This window comes from Hyla sarda, chromosome 2 (assembly GCF_029499605.1).
Source record: "Hyla sarda isolate aHylSar1 chromosome 2, aHylSar1.hap1, whole genome shotgun sequence".
NCBI classification, from domain to species: domain Eukaryota; kingdom Metazoa; phylum Chordata; class Amphibia; order Anura; family Hylidae; genus Hyla; species Hyla sarda.
In genome coordinates, this window is record NC_079190.1 from 235,048,752 (window position 1) to 235,069,892 (window position 21,141).

Here is a 21,141-nt window from a genome sequence, read left to right on the forward strand (position 1 = left end):
CGCTGTAACAATCAGCCACCCCTGTGCAAATCACCTCAAATGTACATGGTGCACTCTCCCTTCTGGGCCTTGTTGTGCGCCCCCAGAGCACTTTACGCCCACATATGGGGTATCTCCGTAGTCAGGAGAAACTGCATTACAAATTTTGGGGGGCTTTTTTCCCTTTTACCTCTTGTCAAAATGAAAAGTATAGGGCAAAACCAGCATGTTAGTGTAAAACATTTTTTTTTTTTTACACTAACATGCTGGTGTAGACCCCAACTTCCCCTTTTCATAAGGGGTGAAAGGAGAAAAAGCCCCCCAAAATTGGTTAGGCAATTTCTCCCGAGTACGGCAATACCCCATATGTGGCCCTAAACTGTTGCCTTGAAATACGACAGTGCTCCGAAGTGAGAGCGCCATGCGCATTTGAGGCCTGAATTAGGGATTTGCATAGTGGTATTCTACGCCAGCGATTCCCAAACAGGGTGCCTCCAGCTGCTGCAGAACTCCCAGCATGCTTGGACAGTCAACGGCTGTCAGGCAATACTGGGAGTTGTTGTTTTGCAACAGCTGGAGGCTCCATTTTGGAAACAGTGGTGTACCAGACGTTTTTCATTTTTATTGGGGAGGGGGGCTGTGTAGGGGTATGTGTATATGTAGTGTTTTTTACTTATTTTATTTTGTGTTAGTGTAGTGTAGTTTTTTTAGGGTACAGTCACACGGGTGGGGGATTACAGCGAGTTTCCCGCTGCGAGTTTGAGCTGCCGTGCAAAATTTGCTGCATCGCAAACTTGCAGCCTGACACTCACTGTAAGCCCCCTGCCCATGTGAATTTACCCTGTACATTCACAGGGGGGGGGGGGGGAACCTCCAGCTGCTGCAAAACTACAACTCCCAGCATGCACGGTCTATTAGTGCATGCTGGTAGTTATAGTTTTGCAACAGCTGGAGGCACACGAGTTGGGAAACACTGAGTTAGGAAACAGACAATGTTTCCCAACCAGTGTGCCTCCAGTTGTTGCAAAACCACAACTCACAGCATGCCCAGGCAGCCGAAGGTCATATTGGGAGTAGTAGTTACGCAACAGCTGGAGGAGAACAGTTTGGGGACCACTGTGTAGTGGTGTTCAAGCTGTAGCCCTCCAGATGTTGCAAAACTACAACTCCCAGTATGCCAAAACTGTCCAGGCATGCTGGGAGTTGTAGTTCCTTCAGATGTTGCAGAACTACAACTCCCAGCATGCCTGGACAGTAAGCGCATGCTGAGGATGTGTGGTTTTGCAACATCTGGAAGGGCACAGTGGTCTCCAAACTGTGGACCTCCAGATGTTGCAAAACTGCAACTCCCAGCATGCCCAGATGCCAAGGGCTGTCTGGGCATGCTGGGAGTTGTAGTATACAGGGTCCCATTACAGCAATGCATGTCGATTTACAGCGACGTGCATTGCTGTAAAGGGCCCGACCGCGGCTGAAGAGGAACTCACCTGTCGCCGCCGCCGTATTCACCGCCGGGATCCGGGTCTTCAGGGACGAGGTAAGTACCGGGGCCGGTCCCCAGTACTCCCCCGTCCCCTGCCGCATCCTCCAGTCTTCCTCCCGTTCTGTCAGGACATCCAGGGGCCGGGCAGGGCGGGAGGAAGTAACCGCCCCCCCCCCCCCCCCTGCGATCGGTCGGTTAACTAACCGACGGATCGCAGGGGATAGGAGGAGGTGGCAGGTTTGCCACCTCGCTCCTAGCCTCCAGCATGGTCCTGGCTGTCTGACAGCCAGGATCATGCAAAATTACCGGGCGGTCGGGTCCCAGAGACCCTATCAGCCCGGTATCGCCGCAGATCGCAGGGGCGATTTCCCTAGCGATTTGCGGCGATTGCCGACATGGGGGGCCTACATGGCCCCCCTCCGCGTTTGCCCTGGATGCCTGCTGAAGCATTTGAGCAGGCATCCGCTTCCGATCTCTGCCCAGGGCACGGCAGAGACCGGAGAAACACCAGGACGTACTAGTACGTCCTGGGTCATTAAAGCCCAGGTTGCCAGGACGTTCTAGTACGTCCTGGGTCCTTAAGAGGTTAAGCAAAAAATGTTTGTTTAAAAAATGCGTGTTATATGCTGATAAATACGGTAATCAATTGTAATATTGGTACCTCAAACTCGGCACTTAATAAAAAAATATATAAACGGTTACGGTGTGCATTCCATTCTGCAACATCGTGGAGAAATGTATCCCGTTCTACCAACTAATACATCTCCTATTGGATTACAGCAATACATATATAATAATTGTTTCCATGTATAATCAGGTCAGTCATTTTATTTATATTGTGGCATTGAGACAGGTTTGAGGGCAATGAAAGGGTGTTTTTCCCAGTCCTTTATCCTAGCTGAGCTAGCAGAGATGCTCATCAGGTGCCTAATTAATGAGGCCAGCAGAAATGTGGGAAGTCTAGACATAAGGAAAAGAAACAGAATAGTTGGGGCTCTCCCTGGGAAACAGCATGTCGCTATAGGGGGGAAACACACGGACCCTGTTGAGGAAGTATACAGCGGGAGCTGTGAGTGGTCCAAGAAGTGGTGTGAACTGTGAGTAGCAGGTTGCTGGAGTCACATGTTTAACTGGCTGAGGGTAGCTCACCAGTTAGTAGTCAGGGAATGCTGATATGTGTCTAGGATTTTATTTTGTTCCTGAAACCTATGTAAATAAAACTGGTGAGGTGCCAGACTTGTATGCTTAACGGTTGTCTGGCGAGTTATTGCGAGGAAACGTGTCCCGTGGCAAGTGACCGGGACGATTCCAGAGCTTATCCCCAAGGAGGAATCCTTACAATATATAGGGAGTTATCTCCTTCTTTTTAGGTATACTAGCTGAGTACCCGGCATTGCCCGGTTTTTTCTTCCTAATCCTTGTTGGGTAGGAAACTCAACAAAAGGAGGAAGCTTACTTCATATCCCGTCCTTATATATTGTAGTCATATCCTAATCCCATATCCTGTCCCACTATCCCCTCAGGTGGGACTGATCTGTGATGAAGATATTGTAAGCTGAAAATGGTGTGATGTCCCAGTACAGGACTTGATCCTGCACTACACTTAGGCCCTATCAGATTGAGTCCCTCAGTGACCTGGAGCTCTCCTGCAGTGTCTTCCCTGCGGTTACTATACTGTCATTTATTGTAATAGAATTATAGTCAGTATGTCAATGTATAGTCAGTATAAAGGACCTGTGAGAGGTCATCTAAAAAGGACCTGTGAGATGTCACATGTTATGTTTATGTTGTCACATGTTACCCAGAGGGCACCAGTTTAACACATGACCCGCAGCTTGACCAATGGGCTTTGGCTCAGCCCGCCTCTATATAAGGGGGCAGCCATTACAATTCTGTCTCTTAGCACTTGTGCTCTTTACTGAGGCCAGCATATACCAGAGATCTCAGTGCTAGTGTCCAGCACCTGGAAGGCCTCAAATCCACAGTCATTCCAGTAAATCAAGTCTATGTCTGCTGTCACTACTATCTATAGTCAAGCCAAGCCTTTAGTCAAGATTCTGAAGTCTATTACAAGTCTAATTGGTCCCGGCAAGCTGCGAGTTCCTTCTGTGTTCCTGGCCACCTCTCTGAGATTCTGGCCTAGCTGTGAAGATAACACCTGTCTTAACTCTGTAAAGCCTCCGTTAAACCATAACTTTGTTGTGGACTCTCCTTTCACTGCCTAGCCATTGGAATAGCGGAGATACCGTTCGTGTGGTTCCGGTAGCCAAAAACCACTCTGGTGTCACGAACATTAGGGGTTAATAACACCTTGCCCCTTGGGTTAATAACATCTTGCCCCATCCACCTACACCGTTACACCCCGTGGTCCCACCATCACAGTGGGTCACCACAATAGAAGGGGATGTGGCTTTGTGGGACTGGGCGTGATTTGCAAGCCATACTGATGCACAAAAAAAGGTAGATAATAAAAGGGGTGGGGCTTAACATGTGGGTGTGTCTTTGTGACATGGGGTGTGGCTTGCAAGCCGGAATGACACAATTACCAGGAGATGCAGAGCGGAGCTTGTGGAGTAAGGTACTGGAAGTCCCATATACTTGCATAGGACTTGAAACAAAAAAAAAACATCTTTTATAAAAAGGTGTAGGAAAGGGTTAATTTAACTATCATATATTTTTATTTGACATATAAGTAATATGTGTACCAGGTATTATTGAAATATCTCCAGCCGTACAGAAGTTTTGTGGGAACATACATTTCCCATTGATTTGCATGGGACTTTAAACAAAAACCCTGACCTTCACAGATGGGGGTAGTTAAGGGTTAAATTAACTATCCTAAATTTTAAGTGGAGATATAAGTAACATGTGACCAAGTATTATCGAAATATCTACAGCCATTTGGAAGTTATGCAGTAACATATATTTCCCATAGACTTTTATGGGAATTTAAACAAAAACCCTGACCCTGGCAAATGGGGGTGAGTAAGGGTTAAAGGGGTTGTGCACTGCCCTGACTTTTGGAGCTCCGCTCACAGTGTCCCGAAGTTCATTACTCCGAACGCTGTGTGCGGGCTTCCGTGTTAGCGGTTGCCGGGCGTGACGTCTCGCCTGCCCCCTCGTGACGTCTCACCCTCCCCCTCGTGACGTCTCTCCCGCCCCCTCAGCGAACGCGGAAGCCCGCACATAGCGTTCCGAGTAATTAACTTCCGGACGCTGTGAGCGGAGCTCCGAAAGTCAGGGCAGCGCACAACCCCTTTAAAATTACCTATCCTATGTTTGTTGTTGACATATAAGTAACATGTGTGCCAAGTTTCATGTTGATATCTTTAGCCCTTTGGACGTGATGCTGGAACATACTCACACACACACAATGGCCCTCATTTACTAAAGTCCAACCGACTCTTTTTCTCGGTTCTAGCGCATAAATTTTAGTCGCAACGTCTGTGCGACTATTCATGCGACCAAATTTTACGCTGCACAACCGACACTTTAGAAACCACTCGAGTGGGTTTTCTTTCTCTCTGAAATGGGCGTGTTATATGCAAAAATGGGCATTTTATTGACAAAACACAAAAAAAAACTCGGAGTACTTCACTCGAGAAAAAGTGTGAGTTTGCCTCACACAATAACCGACAGCCAAGAGGACGAGTGAAATTCAAAAAGTGGAGTGATTTCTAACAAGGGACTGTTTGCCATTGTGTTTTGTGTGAAAGTACCGTATTTATCGGAGTATACCACGCACAGGCCTATAACACGCACCCTCATTTTACCAAGGATATTTGGGTAAAAAATGTTTTTTACCCAAATATCCTTGGTAAAATGAGGGTGCGTGTGTTTGCATGTGTATACCCCGATACACTGTTTCTGACCCCGCAGAATCCCCCAGGAAAGGCAGGGGGAGAGAGGCCATCGCTGCCCGCTTCTCTCCCCCTGCCTTTCCTGGGGTCTAGAGCCCTGCTGCCGCCGCTTCTCTCCCGATGGCTATTGGCGCCGCTGCCCCATTGGGGTCTAGAGCCCTGTTGCCGCCGCTTCTCTCCCCCTGGCTATTGGCGCCGCTGCCCCATTGCCTCCCCCATCCCCGATTTTATAATTACCTGTTGCCAGGGTCGGGTCTGCGGTGCTTCTGGCTCCGATGTGGCGACTATGCGTTGTTGCTATGCGCTGCGAAGCACAATAACGAGTGACGCAACGTCACTCGTCATTGCGTAGCAACGCATAGCAACGACGCATAGACGCCACACCGGAGCCAGAAGCACCGCAGACCCGACCCTGGCAACAGGTAATTATAAAATCGGGGATGGGGGAGGCAATGGGGCAGCGGCGCCAATAGCCAGGGGGAGAGAAGCGGCGGCAACAGGGCTCTAGACCCCAGGAAAGGCAGGGGGAGAGAAGCGGGCAGTGACGGCCTCTCTCTCCCTGCCTTTCCTAGGGGCTTCTGCGGGGTCAGAAAAAACGGGGGGGATGGGGGAGGTAATCGGGAAGCGGCGCCGGCAGTCTCTGGACCCTAGGATAGGCAGGGGCAAAGAAGCCGGCAGCGACGTCAGGTCTCTGGACCTGCAAAAGCTGCTGTAGTTCATTGATTTAAAGCGCCCGCTTTAAATTATTGAACTGCAGCGGCTTATCGGCGTATAACACGCAGATAGACTAAAAATTTTAGCCTAAAAAATGTGTGTTATACGCTGATAAATACGGTAACTTGTTTTATAACCTGAAAACATTTTGTACAGTTAAACACTTTTATGAATAAAATATTGAATGCTTTTGTGATAGTTATTGTTTATATTTTTTATTCTTTTTAACACATTTGCAATATTAGGTTTAACACCCAAGCTGATAAACAAGGATAATTGTTGTAATGTTTGAAAAATTATAACACATGAATACTTTTAATTCATGAAAACATTTTTAAACAAACAAGTCTAAACCATTTTGACTCACACAATTAATTTCTTTATCTCAGAGTTTGTGAGACACAATTGACTAGTGGGACACAAAAAAACAAAAAACAAATGTGCGACAGAATAGTAAATAAGCTTGAAAAAAAAATATTGCGATATAATAAAAAAATTGTGAAATCCCCCCATTTCATGTCCAATGGCCTCCATTTCACATCTATCCACCCATTTTATGCCCACCGCCTATTTCACATCTCCCCCTTGTCACATTCTCCTCCCGTCACATCCTCCCCATGTCACATTCTCCTCCCCCTTGTCACATTCCCCTCCCATCACATTCCCCAACCCCTTGTCACATTCCCCCCCTTCTGTCACATTCCCCTGCCCCCCATTCTGTCACATCCCCCCCTGTCACATTCCCCCTGTCACATTCCCCTCCCCCCTCCTGTCACTTTCTTGAACTGCAGCAATACACTGGGTTTCCCGGGCGGATTTCAAATCTTCCGCGGGAAACCTAGTGTATTGCTGCAGTACAAGACCTTTCCCCATCAGCCAATCACTGGCTTGACATGTGACACCACTGCGGCTACTGTACTAAGATAGGACACTTCGGAGCGCACGGAGACGAATCTGCAGGGATCGGGACTAGGTGAGCAGAAGGTTTTTTTTATTTTTCTCCCTGCGCCCTTAGCTCAGTGTTTTTCTAGCAGGGTGCCTCCAGCTGTTGAGAAACTACTACTTCCAGCATGCCCGGACAGCCTTTGCCGATTCGGGCATGCTAAGAGTTGTCGTTTTGCAACAACTGGAGGCCCCCTGGTTGGGAAACACTGACTTTTAGTATTTAAATTAGTCTTTACCTGCTCTGGCCGGCCCCCGCCACGGGATACAGCCCGAGCAGATAATCGCATGTTTTCCCGGGGGGGCGTAACGCTAGATCGCAAAAAGCGCGATTCGATTGCTTTTGCGATATATCGTGCTGCCCTAATATATATATATATATATATATATTATGTATGCACGGCCTGTCAGTACTCAGTCATGATTATGTAGAAATCTAATCATGTATGTAAAATTGCACGATCGGTGAGCGCCCCTGAAAACCCAGCTTTTCTCCACAGCAGGTTCCCAGTTCTCCTGGGCATCTGAAATCTCCATAGCAGGACCATCCAGGACGGGTGTGGGTCAAGGCAGCTACCAAAAGATTTTACTTGCTACATGCCAGAATAGGTGTTGAGCTCTTAGCTGAACATCAGGTGGGCGGACAAGCTGACCTGTCTTTTCTCCAGTTGTGTTACCATAATATTCCGCTCACAATCCCCATGTAAAAAAAAAAGTATTTATAGCCATATTCTTATCAGAAATAGGTCAAATGTGTAACCATGAAATTCCACCCATAATTCCCATGTAAAAAAAAAATTTATTATTCCCATATTCTTATCAGAAATATGTCTAATGTGTTCCTTAGCATGTGTAACCATGATATTATAAAATCAATAATCTAGCCCTACAAATGGCTAATTTTTCTATTTCTATAGAATTTACTATGAGTCCATTATACAACTGTAAATATTTCAGCAAGTAAATGGTTAATCATTTGCATCTTATTTTTGCAACATAGTATCAAGAACTACAGAAAAGGACATACTGTGATTTCCTATGAGTGTAAAAAGTGTAGTGACATCTAGTGATAGTTAGGAGAATTGCAGTCAATCATCCCACAATGCTGTTTAGTATGTGCCTAAAAACCGTGCACGACTCCTGCGCTTGCTTTATATCCGTGTCGTAAATGTACTTCATTGTACATAAAGTTACTAACTGCATAAATTTCCCTTAACACCAAATAAAAAATCCCCCTTACACACAAGCACTAATAATAAATCCCACAATCATGCCTTGCAGCCAAGACCCCCCGCCACATAATATGGACAAATTGCCGGTAGTCTGTATGTGTGAGACTGGCCTCAGTGATACATAACTAGTCCCAACTAAAACTGGGAAAAAAAGAGACAGCGCATATAAATAGTAAGAACTAACACATGAGAGGAATCCAATAATCGAAAGTGCAACATCCCAATGAATAAGAAGCAGAACTCTACCTGACAGGCTCCGGCCATCACTCAGGGATCAGCTGCTATTACCTCCTAGGAGCCCCTGACAGAACACACACCATTCCATGACGTCTCCAGCGTCTCTGAAAACCAAACACAACAACCGTTCAAACTGTTCACAAGAAAAAAAATCTAATAAAAATTCGAGCAATAAATGTCCGCAACTAAGAAGCCATTTTAGTGAAGCCTGACAGCTCTACATCCCAGTCAATTATAATTACTGCAAAAGTACAAGCCCCCGCTAGTAGTACCGTTTTATATATCTAATATATACCATATAATTTATCTTTGTCTAAATGCTAAGTGGTTAAATACTATAAAGATGTGCAGTTAGAACTAGAACGATCCCTTACACACGGACCAGGCTGCGCATGCTGATGACCCTCTACCCAATTGCGCATGTCCTGTGTTGGCGGGATCGCGCACGCAGGAGACCTGGGAAGTAGAGTCGTACGGGGGCGCCGCTGCGCTTCCACGTCCGGTGATGGCGGCTGTGTGTTGGAGCCCATGAGGCGGGGAACAGGGGGACCGAGCCGCGCTGCGGGGAAGCAGAGCACGTCCGATGCCATGGCGGGCGTGTTTGATATCGACCTGGACCAGCCCGAAGACGCTATTTCGGATGAGGAATTGGAGGACGGAGTGAGTAGAACCTGCGCTGTATATGAAGGCCACAGAGCACTGGAGGCCTAAGTTCTGCCCAGCATTCACAGCTGCCCGGGCACCTAGAGCGTCTCCTGTCCGTATGTGTCACCGATACCTCCCGGAGCCCTCAACTGGGCCGCTTTGGAGCTGCAGCACAGTACACCTGATATTAGGCAGGACTAGTACCGGAGCCTGGTAATGTGTGTGCTGTACACCTGATATTAGGCAGGACTAGTACCGGAGCCTGGTAATGTGTGTGCTGTACACCTGATATTAGGCAGGACTAGTACCGGAGCCTGGTAATGTGTGTGCTGTACACCTGATATTAGGCAGGACTAGTACTGGAGTCTGGTAATGTGTATGCTGTACACCTGATATTAGGCAGGACTAGTACCGGAGCCTGGTAATGTGTGTGCTGTACACCTGATATTAGGCAGGACTAGTACCGGAGCCTGGTAATGTGTGTGCTGTACACCTGATATTAGGCAGGACTAGTACCGGAGCCTGGTAATGTGTGTGCTGTACACCTGATATTAGGCAGGACTAGTACTGGAGTCTGGTAATGTGTATGCTGTACACCTGATATTAGGCAGGACTAGTACCGGAGCCTGGTAATGCGTGTGTGTGTGCGCTGTACACCTGATATTAGGCAGGACTAGTACCGGAGCCTGGTAATGTGTGTGCTGTACACCTGATATTAGGCAGGACTAGTACCGGAGCCTGGTAATGCGTGTGTGTGTGCTGTACACCTGATATTAGGCAGGACTAGTACTGGAGTCTGGCAATGTGTGTGCTGTACACCTGATATTAGGCAGGACTAGTACTGGAGCCTGGTAATGTGTGTGCTGTACACCTGATATTAGGCAGGACTAGTACCGGAGCCTGGTAATGCGTGTGTGTGTGTGCTGTACACCTGATATTAGGCAGGACTAGTACCGGAGCCTGGTAATGTGTGTGTGTGTGTGTGTGTGTGCTGTACACCTGATATTAGGCAGGACTAGTACTGGAGCCTGGTAATGTGTGTGATGTACACCTGATATTAGGCAGGACTAGTACCGGAGCCTGGTAATGCGTGTGTGTGTGCTGTACACCTGATATTAGGCAGGACTAGTACCGGAGCCTGGTAATGCGTGTGTGTGTGTGCTGTACACCTGATATTAGGCAGGACTAGTACTGGAGTCTGGCAATGTGTGTGCTGTACACCTGATATTAGGCAGGACTAGTACTGGAGTCTGGCAATGTGTGTGCTGTACACCTGATATTAGGCAGGACTAGTACTGGAGTCTGGCAATGTGTGTGCTGTACACCTGATATTAGGCAGGACTAGTACTGGAGTCTGGCAATGTGTGTGCTGTACACCTGATATTAGGCAGGACTAGTACTGGAGTCTGGTAATGTGTGTGCTGTACACCTATTAGGCAGGACTAGTACTGGAGTCTGGCAATGTGTGTGCTGTACACCTGATATTAGGCAGGACTAGTACTGGAGCCTGGTAATGTGTGTTCTGTACACCTGATATTAGGCAGGACTAGTACTGGAGCCTGGTAATGTGTGTGTGTGTGTGTGCTGTACACCTGATATTAGGCAGGACTAGTACTGGAGTCTGGTAATGTGTGTGCTGTACACCTGATATTAGGCAGGACTAGTACTGATGCCTGGTAATGTGTGTGCTGTACACCTGATATTAGGCAGGACTAGTACTGGAGCTTGGTAATGTGTGTGCTGTACACCTGATATTAGGCAGGACTAGTACTGATGCCTGGTAATGTGTGTGCTGTACACCTGATATTAGGCAGGACTAGTACTGGAGCTTGGTAATGTGTGCGCTGTACACCTGATATTAGGCAGGACTAGTACTGATGCCTGGTAATGTGTGTTGTACACCTGATATTAGGCAGGACTAGTACTGGAGTCTGGTAATGTGTGTGCTGTACACCTGATATTAGGCAGGACTAGTACTGATGCCTGGTAATGTGTATGCTGTACACCTCATATTAGGCAGGACTAGTACTGGAGCCGTACAATTGGGAGACTTGGCACCATTGTGAATAATTCAGTTGTAAGTAACATGGAAACAAGTTTGTATTGTATTGATACACCTAAAGTGTTACTTTAATTTATATAAACTTTTGACATGTTGTCCAGACATGACAAATACTTTGATCGCTTTGAGTCTTAGTTCTGAGACCCGCTACAATCTTAAAGTAGAACTGAGTGTAGAGGGCTTTACTCCCAGATCCTCCATAGTAGTCTATGGGGTGTATCAGTAGGGCCTGGCAGCCAGCTGGAGAGTGAAACATGTTGATGTATGCTTCACTTGGTTATAAATGTGTTATTTGAGAAAGAAATTGTTGTCTCATGTCTGCGGGAATTCCGCTGTATGAACCTTAAAGGGGTTGTGCGCTGCCCTGACTTCCGGAGCTCCGCTCACAGCGTCCGGAAGTTCATTACTCCGAACGCTGTGTGCGGGCTTCCGTGTTCGCAGCCGCCGGGCGTGACGTCACGTTGACCGCTGTCACGCCCCCTTCCCGTAGACTTTGGTAGAGGGGGCTGGTGTGAAGTCACGAGGGGGCGGGCGAGGGGCCAGGCGTGACGTCACGCCTGGCGCCCGCGAACACGGGAGCCCGCACACAGCGTTCAGAGTAATGAACTTCCGGACGCTGTGAGCGGAGCTCCGAAAATTAGAGCAGCGCACAACCCCTTTAACGTTGTTGTGAATGGGCTTTCTGGTGACCTATTTACACTGCAGAATTTCAACATCAAAAAAATGTTGCTGCTGTAATTGATCTGCCGAAAGAATTACATGCTAGTAGTGCTGGGCGGTATACCGGTTCATACCTAACACCGAAATTCTTGTGCTGCACAATATTAATTTTTCCCATACCGCAATACCGGTTGGGCCCCTCCCCCTCGGGAATGAATGATCAACCCAGCGCTGCGCTGTCCCAACATCGGGGAACTAATCATATGTGACCCACAAGCGCTGTTCTGCTTCTCCCCCCCCCCCCCCCCCCCCCCAATTATCAGCCCACCGACGCGCTGTCCCCATCAGGGTAAATACTCGCATATCACCCGCAAGCACTGCCCTCCTCGTCCTCCTGTTTGTTGCGGACCGCCGGCGCTGACACTCTATACTGTACCCTGTATCCCTATGCCCGGGCTGCATAAGATAAACAAAATAAACTTTAACTCGCCTTCCCCCGTTGGTCTGGACCTGCTTCCTGGGGACTGGAATGTCGGAGAGCCGTCAGCCTATCACCGACCACAGCGATGTTCTGCCTCGGCCGGTGATAGGTTGAGCTGGCTTCTTACATGACAGTGGGCTCAGCCTATCACCGGCGGAGGCGGAACATCACTGCGGCTGGAGATAGGCTGACGGCTCTCCCACGTTCCCGTCCCCAGGAAGAGTGTGAGGCTGACGTAGGAAGGTGCGTAAAAGTTTATTTTGTTTATCTTTTACAGCCCAGGCATAGGGATACAGCGTACTGTATAGAGTGTCAGTGCCGGCGGTCCGAAACAGACAGGAGGACGGGGACGGCAGCGCTTGCGCGTGATATGTGAGTATTTACCCTGATGGGGACAGCGCAGCGCTGTGCTGATAATTAATTGGGGCATTGAGAAGCAGAACAGCGCTCGTGGGTCACACGATTTGGGGGGAGGGAGAGAGGAGAAATACCGTTATATACCGTGGAACCGCCATGAGTTACAAAAATACTGTGATACACATATTTGGTCATACTGCCCAGCTCTACATGCTAGCTGCATTACTGTGAATAGTGACAGTTTGGTCCTAGTGGCGAAGGATTTCAGTGGCGGACTGGATCCTGAGTGGTCTGACTGGCTCCTTATGTCTACAGTTATTTCACCTTCCTTGGGTAGAAAACAAGTTAAACTTGTACAGAAGCCTGCTGTCAGGCTTGCTGATCGTCTGGACTTTAAGTTGATAGAGGTTATGCTGGTTTCCACAATGTTCTGTCCTTACTGTGTAGTAATGTTTCCAACAAAATATTTTACAGAATAAATAAAACAAGTAAATGTGCTGTGCTAGTTTTCAGTAGAAAAAAAAAACCTGGTGGGTAGCTAGCTGATAGAGGGGGTGCCAATGCAAGGAAGCTGATAATTCACCATGGTATGGAAAATACAGTTTTTATGGTTGATCCCCCTAAAAACATCATGTATCTTCCTCTGCTAAACAGTGCAACGTACATTAATATTTCATGCTGCAGTACAGTTTCATATTGAGGTCCAAAAATAATGTTCATGTAGCTTAAAAGGGTACTCTGCCGCTAGACACGTTATCCTTTATTGAAAGGATAGGGGATAACATGTCTGATTGTGGGGTCTGGCTTCTGATTGTGGTCTACCACTGCGATCTCGGCCGCGGCACCCCAGTGATCCGGTGCACAGAGTGTACTCTGCGCCGGATGACTGGCGATCACAGCTGCCACGCCCCCTTCATTCATGTCTATGGGAGGAGGCGTGATGGCTGTTTAGTAGCCGTCATGCCACTCCCCCTCCATTCATGCTTCCGTGACCGTAGCACTACAGCCATGCCCCGGAGATCCGGAGGGTCCCAGTGGCTGCACCCCCTGCGATAAGACAAGTTATCCCCTATCCTTTGGATAGGGGATAGCATGTCTAGGGGTAGAGTACCCCTTTAAGGCTGCCTTTTCAAGGCTAATGCAGTGTTACATGTTTCTGTTGATGCATAGAAGCTTGTTGAATTTTAATTTCATTTTATTTCTGTCTTCTACAGAGCACCGTAAATGAATTCATGGACCATGGTGGCATGTCATATGAACTGTAAGTTGAACTATTGGTTTAGCATTGAATTAATGTTAGCAGTTTCTGGTACTCAAAGACTTATCCGTGCTTGCTTGTTCCTCATACGGTTTCTCTATAAAATATGGGTTTGCGTGTAAGGAGTAAAGTTATACGCTTCAGTCATCCAGAGTTTGGGAAGTTACCCTCTGAGCAAGCTTCAATGTGATTCTTAATACAACTGCTTTGTGTTAAGGTTAGCATTGCCCTCTGTATTTGGGACTCATAACTATTTTATGGAGCACACCTCAACAGACCAGAATAATAGCCTAGAATTCGTGGCATCTTTTTTAGTTTAGGATTAGTGTGTATATTTGTCTATGCACTGCCCAATAATCAAGCAGGAGCTGCCCCTATTTTTATTTTATATTTATACAGTATAAATTACTTCACATAGTACATATGACATATCTGAACCAAGCACCACATTATTCAGGATTTTCTCCCATGTAGGACCTTCCAGGGGGCCTATTTCTCTTTCCCATTTATTGTTAATCTGGAATATAGATAGAAGACGTTTCATGTAAACATTCCTCAGGGACTTCATTGTGCTCTGTGATTGCATAATATAAAGTTAAAAAGTTTGTGTTCCTGTAATAAATTTATCTCGATCACTAGTGTATCTATCCGCTTCCTTTAATTGAAGATAGAAAAATTCCTTCCCTTCCCTAATGTTATATTCTACCCTCAGTGAGACAAAGGGTCTCAAGTCACTTTTATCATAAAGCTGATGTACAAATTCAATACCCCTTTGAACCCAAAATTGCTTTTCCAAACCTTTATTAAATTCACTAAATTTATAATTCCCCCAAATCTTCGTGTATTCAAAACTGTCTTGCTCCACAATGTTTTATTTCATTCCAAACTTTATAGTATATCTCAAATATTGAGAAAAATTTAGATAAGTGCTCCCTCGGTTGTGACTCAAAAATATTTCTATAGTCCTTTAAGTAAAAATGTATCATAGGTTCCAAGATGCTATTCCTGGTGCCTTGCTTTATATTCTGTACTTTTGCCGCCACAAGGTAAAATTTTAAATTTGGTAATGCCCATCCTCCTTTCCCTTCTGGAAGAGTAAGAGCTGAGTATTTTATTCTTACTCGACCACGTCCCCATATTAATTTATTAAGAATTGCTTCTAGACCTTTAAACCAAGAGTCCTGTACCCATACTGGAGCAGCCCTAATAACATACAAAATCTGCGGAGAAAGATAATTTTTAGTGCTGCCACCCGATCTGCCTGTGATAGTCGTAATTTACACCATGTATCAACTTTTTTCTTGATTTATTTTTTTTTTTTTTCCCCTTCAAAGGTTTAATATTTGCATCCATGAATGTTTTACTATTTGATGTAATATCTATCCCTAAATATTTTAAGGATTCGCCTTTTTTTTAAACATGTTATCCCTGATTTATTATTTTTGTCCCTTCCACTACTGGCAATAGAAAATATTTCTCCCAATTCACCTTCATTCCGGATATCTCTCCAAATTCATCGACCATTAACATTACTGTTGGTATCATATCATTAGGTTTACCTAAAAATATCATATCGTCAGCATATAAAAGGTCTAGTTGTTCTCTCCCTTTATACCCAACCCCCTTATACCTACCGACCTCTTAACTGCCTCAGCCAGTGGTTCTATAAATAATACAGAAAGGAGCGGGGAGAGGGGGCAGCCTTGTCTAGTTACCCTAGAAAGTGGGAAGGAGTCCGTCAATCTTCCATTACTTATTATTCTAGCAACGTGTGTTGCTGTATAAGAATTTCGCACATCTAATAAATCTTTCACCAAAACCAAACTGGTCCATAACTCGCCATAGAAACTCCTATTCCACCCTGTCAAAGGCTTTCATGGCATCCCCTTCCATCTGCATACTGGCCAAAACCTTTGCTATATTATCATGGATTTGCCTACCTGGTATAAAGCTGGATTGGTCCTAGTGAATCAGTGTCTGTATTACCTCAATCAACCTACGTGCCAGAATTTTTGCAAACATTTTCACATCCACATTTAATGAGATTGGTCTCAATGCTGTGAGCTCTATTATGGATGGGGGGACTTTGCCAACCTTAAAGGATTCATTGAAAACATTCAATAATATGGGCAACAATATTTCCCCCCCATTCCTTATATATCCCACCGGGAGACCATCCGGACTGGGAGCTGACTTTTTCAGATAAATAATCAAGTGCTGCTTTCACTTCCTCCAGATTTATAGGTCTTTCAAGATGATACCTTAATGATTCCGTAAGATTTGGTAGCTTTATTCACCTCATAAATAACTCCCATTTATTCTCAGAGAAATTAATCTGATTTATATAAGCTAGAAAAAAATTCAAGGACCTACAGCCATATTTGTTTAGGCTGAATTACTATTTCACCTCCAGTGTCAGAATACTTCCAATATCCATACTACCCCTTTGTACCCTGTACAGACTGCCTTCTTTCGCCCCTTCGATAAACTGTTCCTCTCCCCAAAAAAGGCTTTCTGTTGAGCCCTTTCCTGCTAAAATTTCGTAAAATTATCTTGTGACTTTTTCAAATAATCATATTGTATTTGTACCGGATTCCTAGCATACTCCCTTTCCCCTTCCATAACTTCCTCCTTCAATTTGTTTTTTCCAAATTCCTTCTTTATCTGAGATATTTCCCTAAACAGTAACCCTTGAACCCTTGGTCTCTGGGACCCGATCGCCCGGTAATTTTGCATGATCCTGGTTGTCACAGACAGCCAGGACCATGCTCCTCCTATCCCCTGCGATCCGTCGGTTAACTAACCGACCAATCGCAGGGGGGGGGGGGGGGGGGGCGGTTACTTCCTCCCGCCCTGTCCGGCCCCTGGAAGTCCGGAGGGGACGGGAGGAAGACCGGAGGATGCGGCGGGGGGCGGGGGAGTGCTGGGGCCCGGCCCCGGTACTTACCTCGTCCCTGAAGACCCGGATCCCGGCGATGAAGACGGCGGCGGCGGCGAAAGGTGAGTTCCTCTTCAGCAGCGGTCGGGCCCTTTACAGCAATGCATGTCGCCGTAAAGCGACATGCATTGCTGTAATGGGACCCTGTATACTACAACTCCCAGCATGCCCAGCCAGCCCTTGGCGTCTGGGCATGCTGGGAGTTCCAGTTTTGCAACATCTGGAGGTCCACAGTTTGGAGACCACTGTGCCCTTCCAGATGTTGCAAAACTACACATCCTCAGCATGCCCTTACTGTCCAGGCATACTGGGAGTTGTAGTTCTCTAACATCTTGCCCTTCAGATGTCTCAGAACTACAACTCCCAGCATGCCTGGACAGTTTTGGCATACTGGGAGTTGTAGTTTTGCAACATCTGGAAGGGCACAGATTGGGAACCACTGTATTAGTGGTCTACAAACTGTAGTCCTCCAGATGTTGCAAAACTACAACTCCAAGCATGCTGGGAGTTGTAGTTCGGCAACATCTGGCTCTAAAGATGTTGCCGAACTACTACTTCCAGCATGCCTGAGAATGTTTGGGAGTTGTGGTTTTGCAACAACTGGAGGCACACTGGTTGGGAAACATTGTCTGTTTCCTAACTCATTGTTTCCCAACCCGTGTGCCTCCAGCTGTTGAAAAACTATAACTACCAGCATGCACTGATAGACTGTGCATGCTGGGAGTTGTAGTTTTGCAACAGCTGGAGATTTCCCCCCCCCCCCCCCCCCGAGGGTACATTCGCATGGGCAGGGGCTTACAGTGAGTATCGGGCTGCAAGTTTGCAATGCAGCAAATTTTGCGTGGCAGCTCAAACTCGCAGCGGAAAACTCGCTGTAATCCCCCTCCCGTGTGACTGTACCCTAAAAACACTACACTACACTAACACAAAATAAAATGACAATAAAAAACACTACATATATACCCCTACACAGCCCCCCTCCCCAATAGAAATGAAAAACGTCTGGTACGCCACTGTTTCCAAAATGTAGCCTCCAGCTGTTGCAAAACAACAACTCCCAGTATTGCCGGACAGCCGTTGACTGTCCAAGCATGCTGGGAGTTTTGCAACAGCTGGAGGCACCCTGTTTGGGAATCACTGGCGTAGAATACCCCTATGTCCACCCCTATGTAAATCCCTAATTCAGGCCTCGAATGCACATGGCGCTCTCACTTTGGAACCCTGTCGTATTTCAAGGCAACAGTTTAGGGTCACATATGGGGTATCGCCGTACTCGGGAGAAATTGTGTTACAAATTTTGGGGGGCTTTTTCTCCTTTAACCCCTTATGAAAAGGTGAAGTTGGGGTCTACAACAGCATGTTAGTGTAAAAAATAAATTTTTTACACTAACGCTGGTGTTGCCCTATACTGTTCATTTTGACGAGGTAAAAGGGGGAAAAAAGCCCCCCAAAATTTGTAATGCAACTTCTCCCGACTACGGAGATGCCCCATATTTGGGCGCAAAGTGCTCTGGGGGCGCACAACAAGGCCCAGAAGGGAGAGTGCACCATGTACATTTGAGGTGACTTGCACAGGAGTGGCTGATTGTTACAGCGGTTTTGACAAACGCAAAAAAAAAAAAACATGCGACCCCATTTTGGAAACTACACCCCTCACGGAATGTAATAGGGGTGCAGTGATAATTTACACCCCACTTGTGTCTGACAGATCTTTGGAACAGTGGGCTGTGCAAATTAAAAATTTTGTACAGCCCATTGTTCCAAAGATCTGACAGACACCAGTGGGGGGTAAATGCTCATTGTATCCCTTGTTACGTTCCTCAAGGGGTCTAGTTTCCAAAATGGTATGTCATGTGGGGGTTATTTTGCTGTCCTGGCACCATAGGGGCTTCCTAAATGCGACATGCCCCCCTGAGCAAAATTTGCTCTCCAAAAGCCAAATATGACTCCTTCTCTTCTGAGCATTGTAGTTCGCCCGTAGTGCACTTCAGGTCCACTTACGGGGTACCTTCATACTCAGAAGAGATGGGGTTACAAATCTTGGGGGATCTTTTCTGCTATTAACCCTTTCAAAAATGTGAAATTTGGGGGGAAACACACATTTTAGTGAAGAAAAAAAAAATTTTTTTTTTACATATGCAAAAGTCGTGAAACACCTGTGGGGTATTAAGGTTCACTTTACCCCTTGTTACGTTCCCCAAGGGGTCTAGTTTCCAAAATGATATGCCATGTGGGGATTTTTTGCTGTTCTGGTACCATAGGGGCTTCCTAAATGCAACATGTCCCCCAAAAACCATTTCAGAAAAACATACTCTCCAAAATCCCCTTGTCGCTCCTTCACTTCTGAGCCCCCTACTGCGCCCGCCGAACACTTTACATAGACATATGAGGTATATGCTTACTCGAGAGAAATTGGGCTACAAACATAAGTATAAATGTTCTCCTTCTACCCCTTGTAAAAATTTAAAATCGGGTCTACAAGAACATGCAAGTGTAAAAAATGAAGATTGTGAATTTACTCCTTCACTTTGCTGCTATTCCTGTGAAACACCTAAAGTGTTAAAACGCTGACTGAATGTCATTTTGAATACTCTGGGGGGTGCAGTTTTTATAATGGGGTCTTTTTATGGGGTATTTCTAATATGAAGACCCTTCAAATCCACTTCAAACCTGAACTGGTCCCTGAAAAATAGTGAGTTTGAAAATTTTGTGAAAAATTGGAAAATTGCTGCTGAACTTTGAAGCCCTCTGGTGTCTTCCAAAAGTAAAAACTCGTCAATTTTATGATGCAAACATAAAGTAGACATATTGTATATGTGAATAAAAATTTTTTTTTGGGGAATATCCATTTTCCTTACAAGCAGAGAGCTTCAAAGTTAGAAAAATGCAAAATTTTCTATTTTCTCATCACATTTTGGAATTTTTCACTAAAACGATGCAAGTATCGACAACATTTTTACCAATAACATAAAGTAGAATATGTCACGAAAAAACAATCTCGGAATCAGAGTGATAGGTAAAAGCATCCCAGTTATTAATGTTTAAAGTGACAGTGGTCAGGTGTTCAAAAAACGCTCCGGTCCTAAGGTGTAAAATGGCCTGGTCCTTAAGGGGTTAAGTTATTTTCCTCACCATCTTCTTTAAAACAAAAGTCCGACACAGAGCAGGCGTTTGTTGCAGCGCTGCTGAGCGCACTCCTCGGCAGCATGCCGGGAGTTATCCACATGACTGCCTCATCACGTGGTGCCTCTCCTTCACCCACGCAGCCTCAGAATGGACCATTCAGATCACAAGTAGGGGGAGAGATGCAGCAATCCTCTATAACTCACCATACTCCAACTTGCAAAGTCTCACCACTTCTTCCCCCCGGCAGCTCTTCTCTTCACCACGGCCTTTCTCATATTCCTACATAATCTGTCTCCCCTTCTCCAACGACCATCAGCCCGGCACCTCAATATATCATAGACTGGTCCATCCCGCGTTCTCCCTCCCCAGCACGGGGAAGGATCGCAGCTGAGAGGGAGGGGGGGGGGCGCAACCGAGGAGCCCTCCGGTGAGTGCCTACAGCATGATGTCCTCCGCCCACTATTACTTTTGCTTCTGGCACAGATCCAGTATTCACTACATACAGAATTACCTGTCACTGTTTTCCTTGTAACCTAGCAGTATTCATTTACGATACAGTTCTGTTTATATAAATTTGCAAGAAAAGAATGTTCGTGTTTCATTTAAAATGTTCACATTTTTTATTTAGTGGCATGGAGCATTGTGAAAAGTTTGAGATCTCAGAGACCAGTGTAAATAAGGGCCCAGAAAAGATCAGGCCAGAGTGTTTTGAGCTTCTTCGTGTTCTTGGAAAAGGTGGTTATGGGAAGGTAAGAGAATAAAGCTTGTTTTACTACCTTGTCTTCTGTCATCCATTCTGTTATTAGAAAAGGAATGTGCACTAGAATTTATTCTTAAGTTGCCTCAGAAATTGCACTGCTTAATGTAACCTTGTTACAGGTAAACCTAAATTCTAATTAGAGATGAGTGGAAGTTACAGTGATTCGATTCGTCACAAACTTCTCATCTCTGCAGTTGTTGACTTTAGCCTGCATAAATTAGTTCAGCTTTCAGGTGCTCCGGTGGGCTGGAAAAAGTGGATACAGTCCTAGGAGAGTCTCCAGCCACCAGAGCACCTGAAAGCTGAACTCCTTTATGCAGGCTAAAGTCATCAACTGCAGAGCTGAGAAGTACATGACGAATCGAATCACTGTAACTTCACTCGTCTCTAATGCTAATGCATATTTA

The 21,141-nt window shown here is 46.0% G+C and overlaps 2 protein-coding genes across 5 annotated transcripts in view; one reads left to right on the forward strand and one right to left on the reverse strand.

Moving 5' to 3' along the window:
- Positions 1-21,141, reverse strand: part of TUBD1 (tubulin delta 1) — a 77,327-nt gene that overhangs the window by 45,235 nt on the left and 10,951 nt on the right. For 2 of the 4 annotated variants that reach the window (XM_056556681.1, XM_056556677.1), the window contains exon 2: positions 8,457-8,551. The gene's annotated coding sequence lies outside the window, so the exon portion shown is untranslated. Of the gene's footprint in view, positions 1-8,456; positions 8,552-8,742; positions 8,762-8,821; positions 8,841-21,141 lie in introns of those variants that run through there. The other 2 variants (XM_056556678.1, XM_056556680.1) reach the window with 2 other exon arrangements.
- RPS6KB1 (ribosomal protein S6 kinase B1) overlaps positions 8,865-21,141 on the forward strand; it is a 62,287-nt gene continuing 50,010 nt past the window's right edge. Inside the window, exons 1-3 of the mRNA XM_056556676.1 lie at positions 8,865-9,107; positions 13,867-13,913; positions 20,603-20,723. Of these exons, the coding sequence (XP_056412651.1) occupies positions 8,868-9,107; positions 13,867-13,913; positions 20,603-20,723 (408 nt within the window). The 5' untranslated portion in view covers positions 8,865-8,867. The remainder of the gene's footprint in view (positions 9,108-13,866; positions 13,914-20,602; positions 20,724-21,141) is intronic.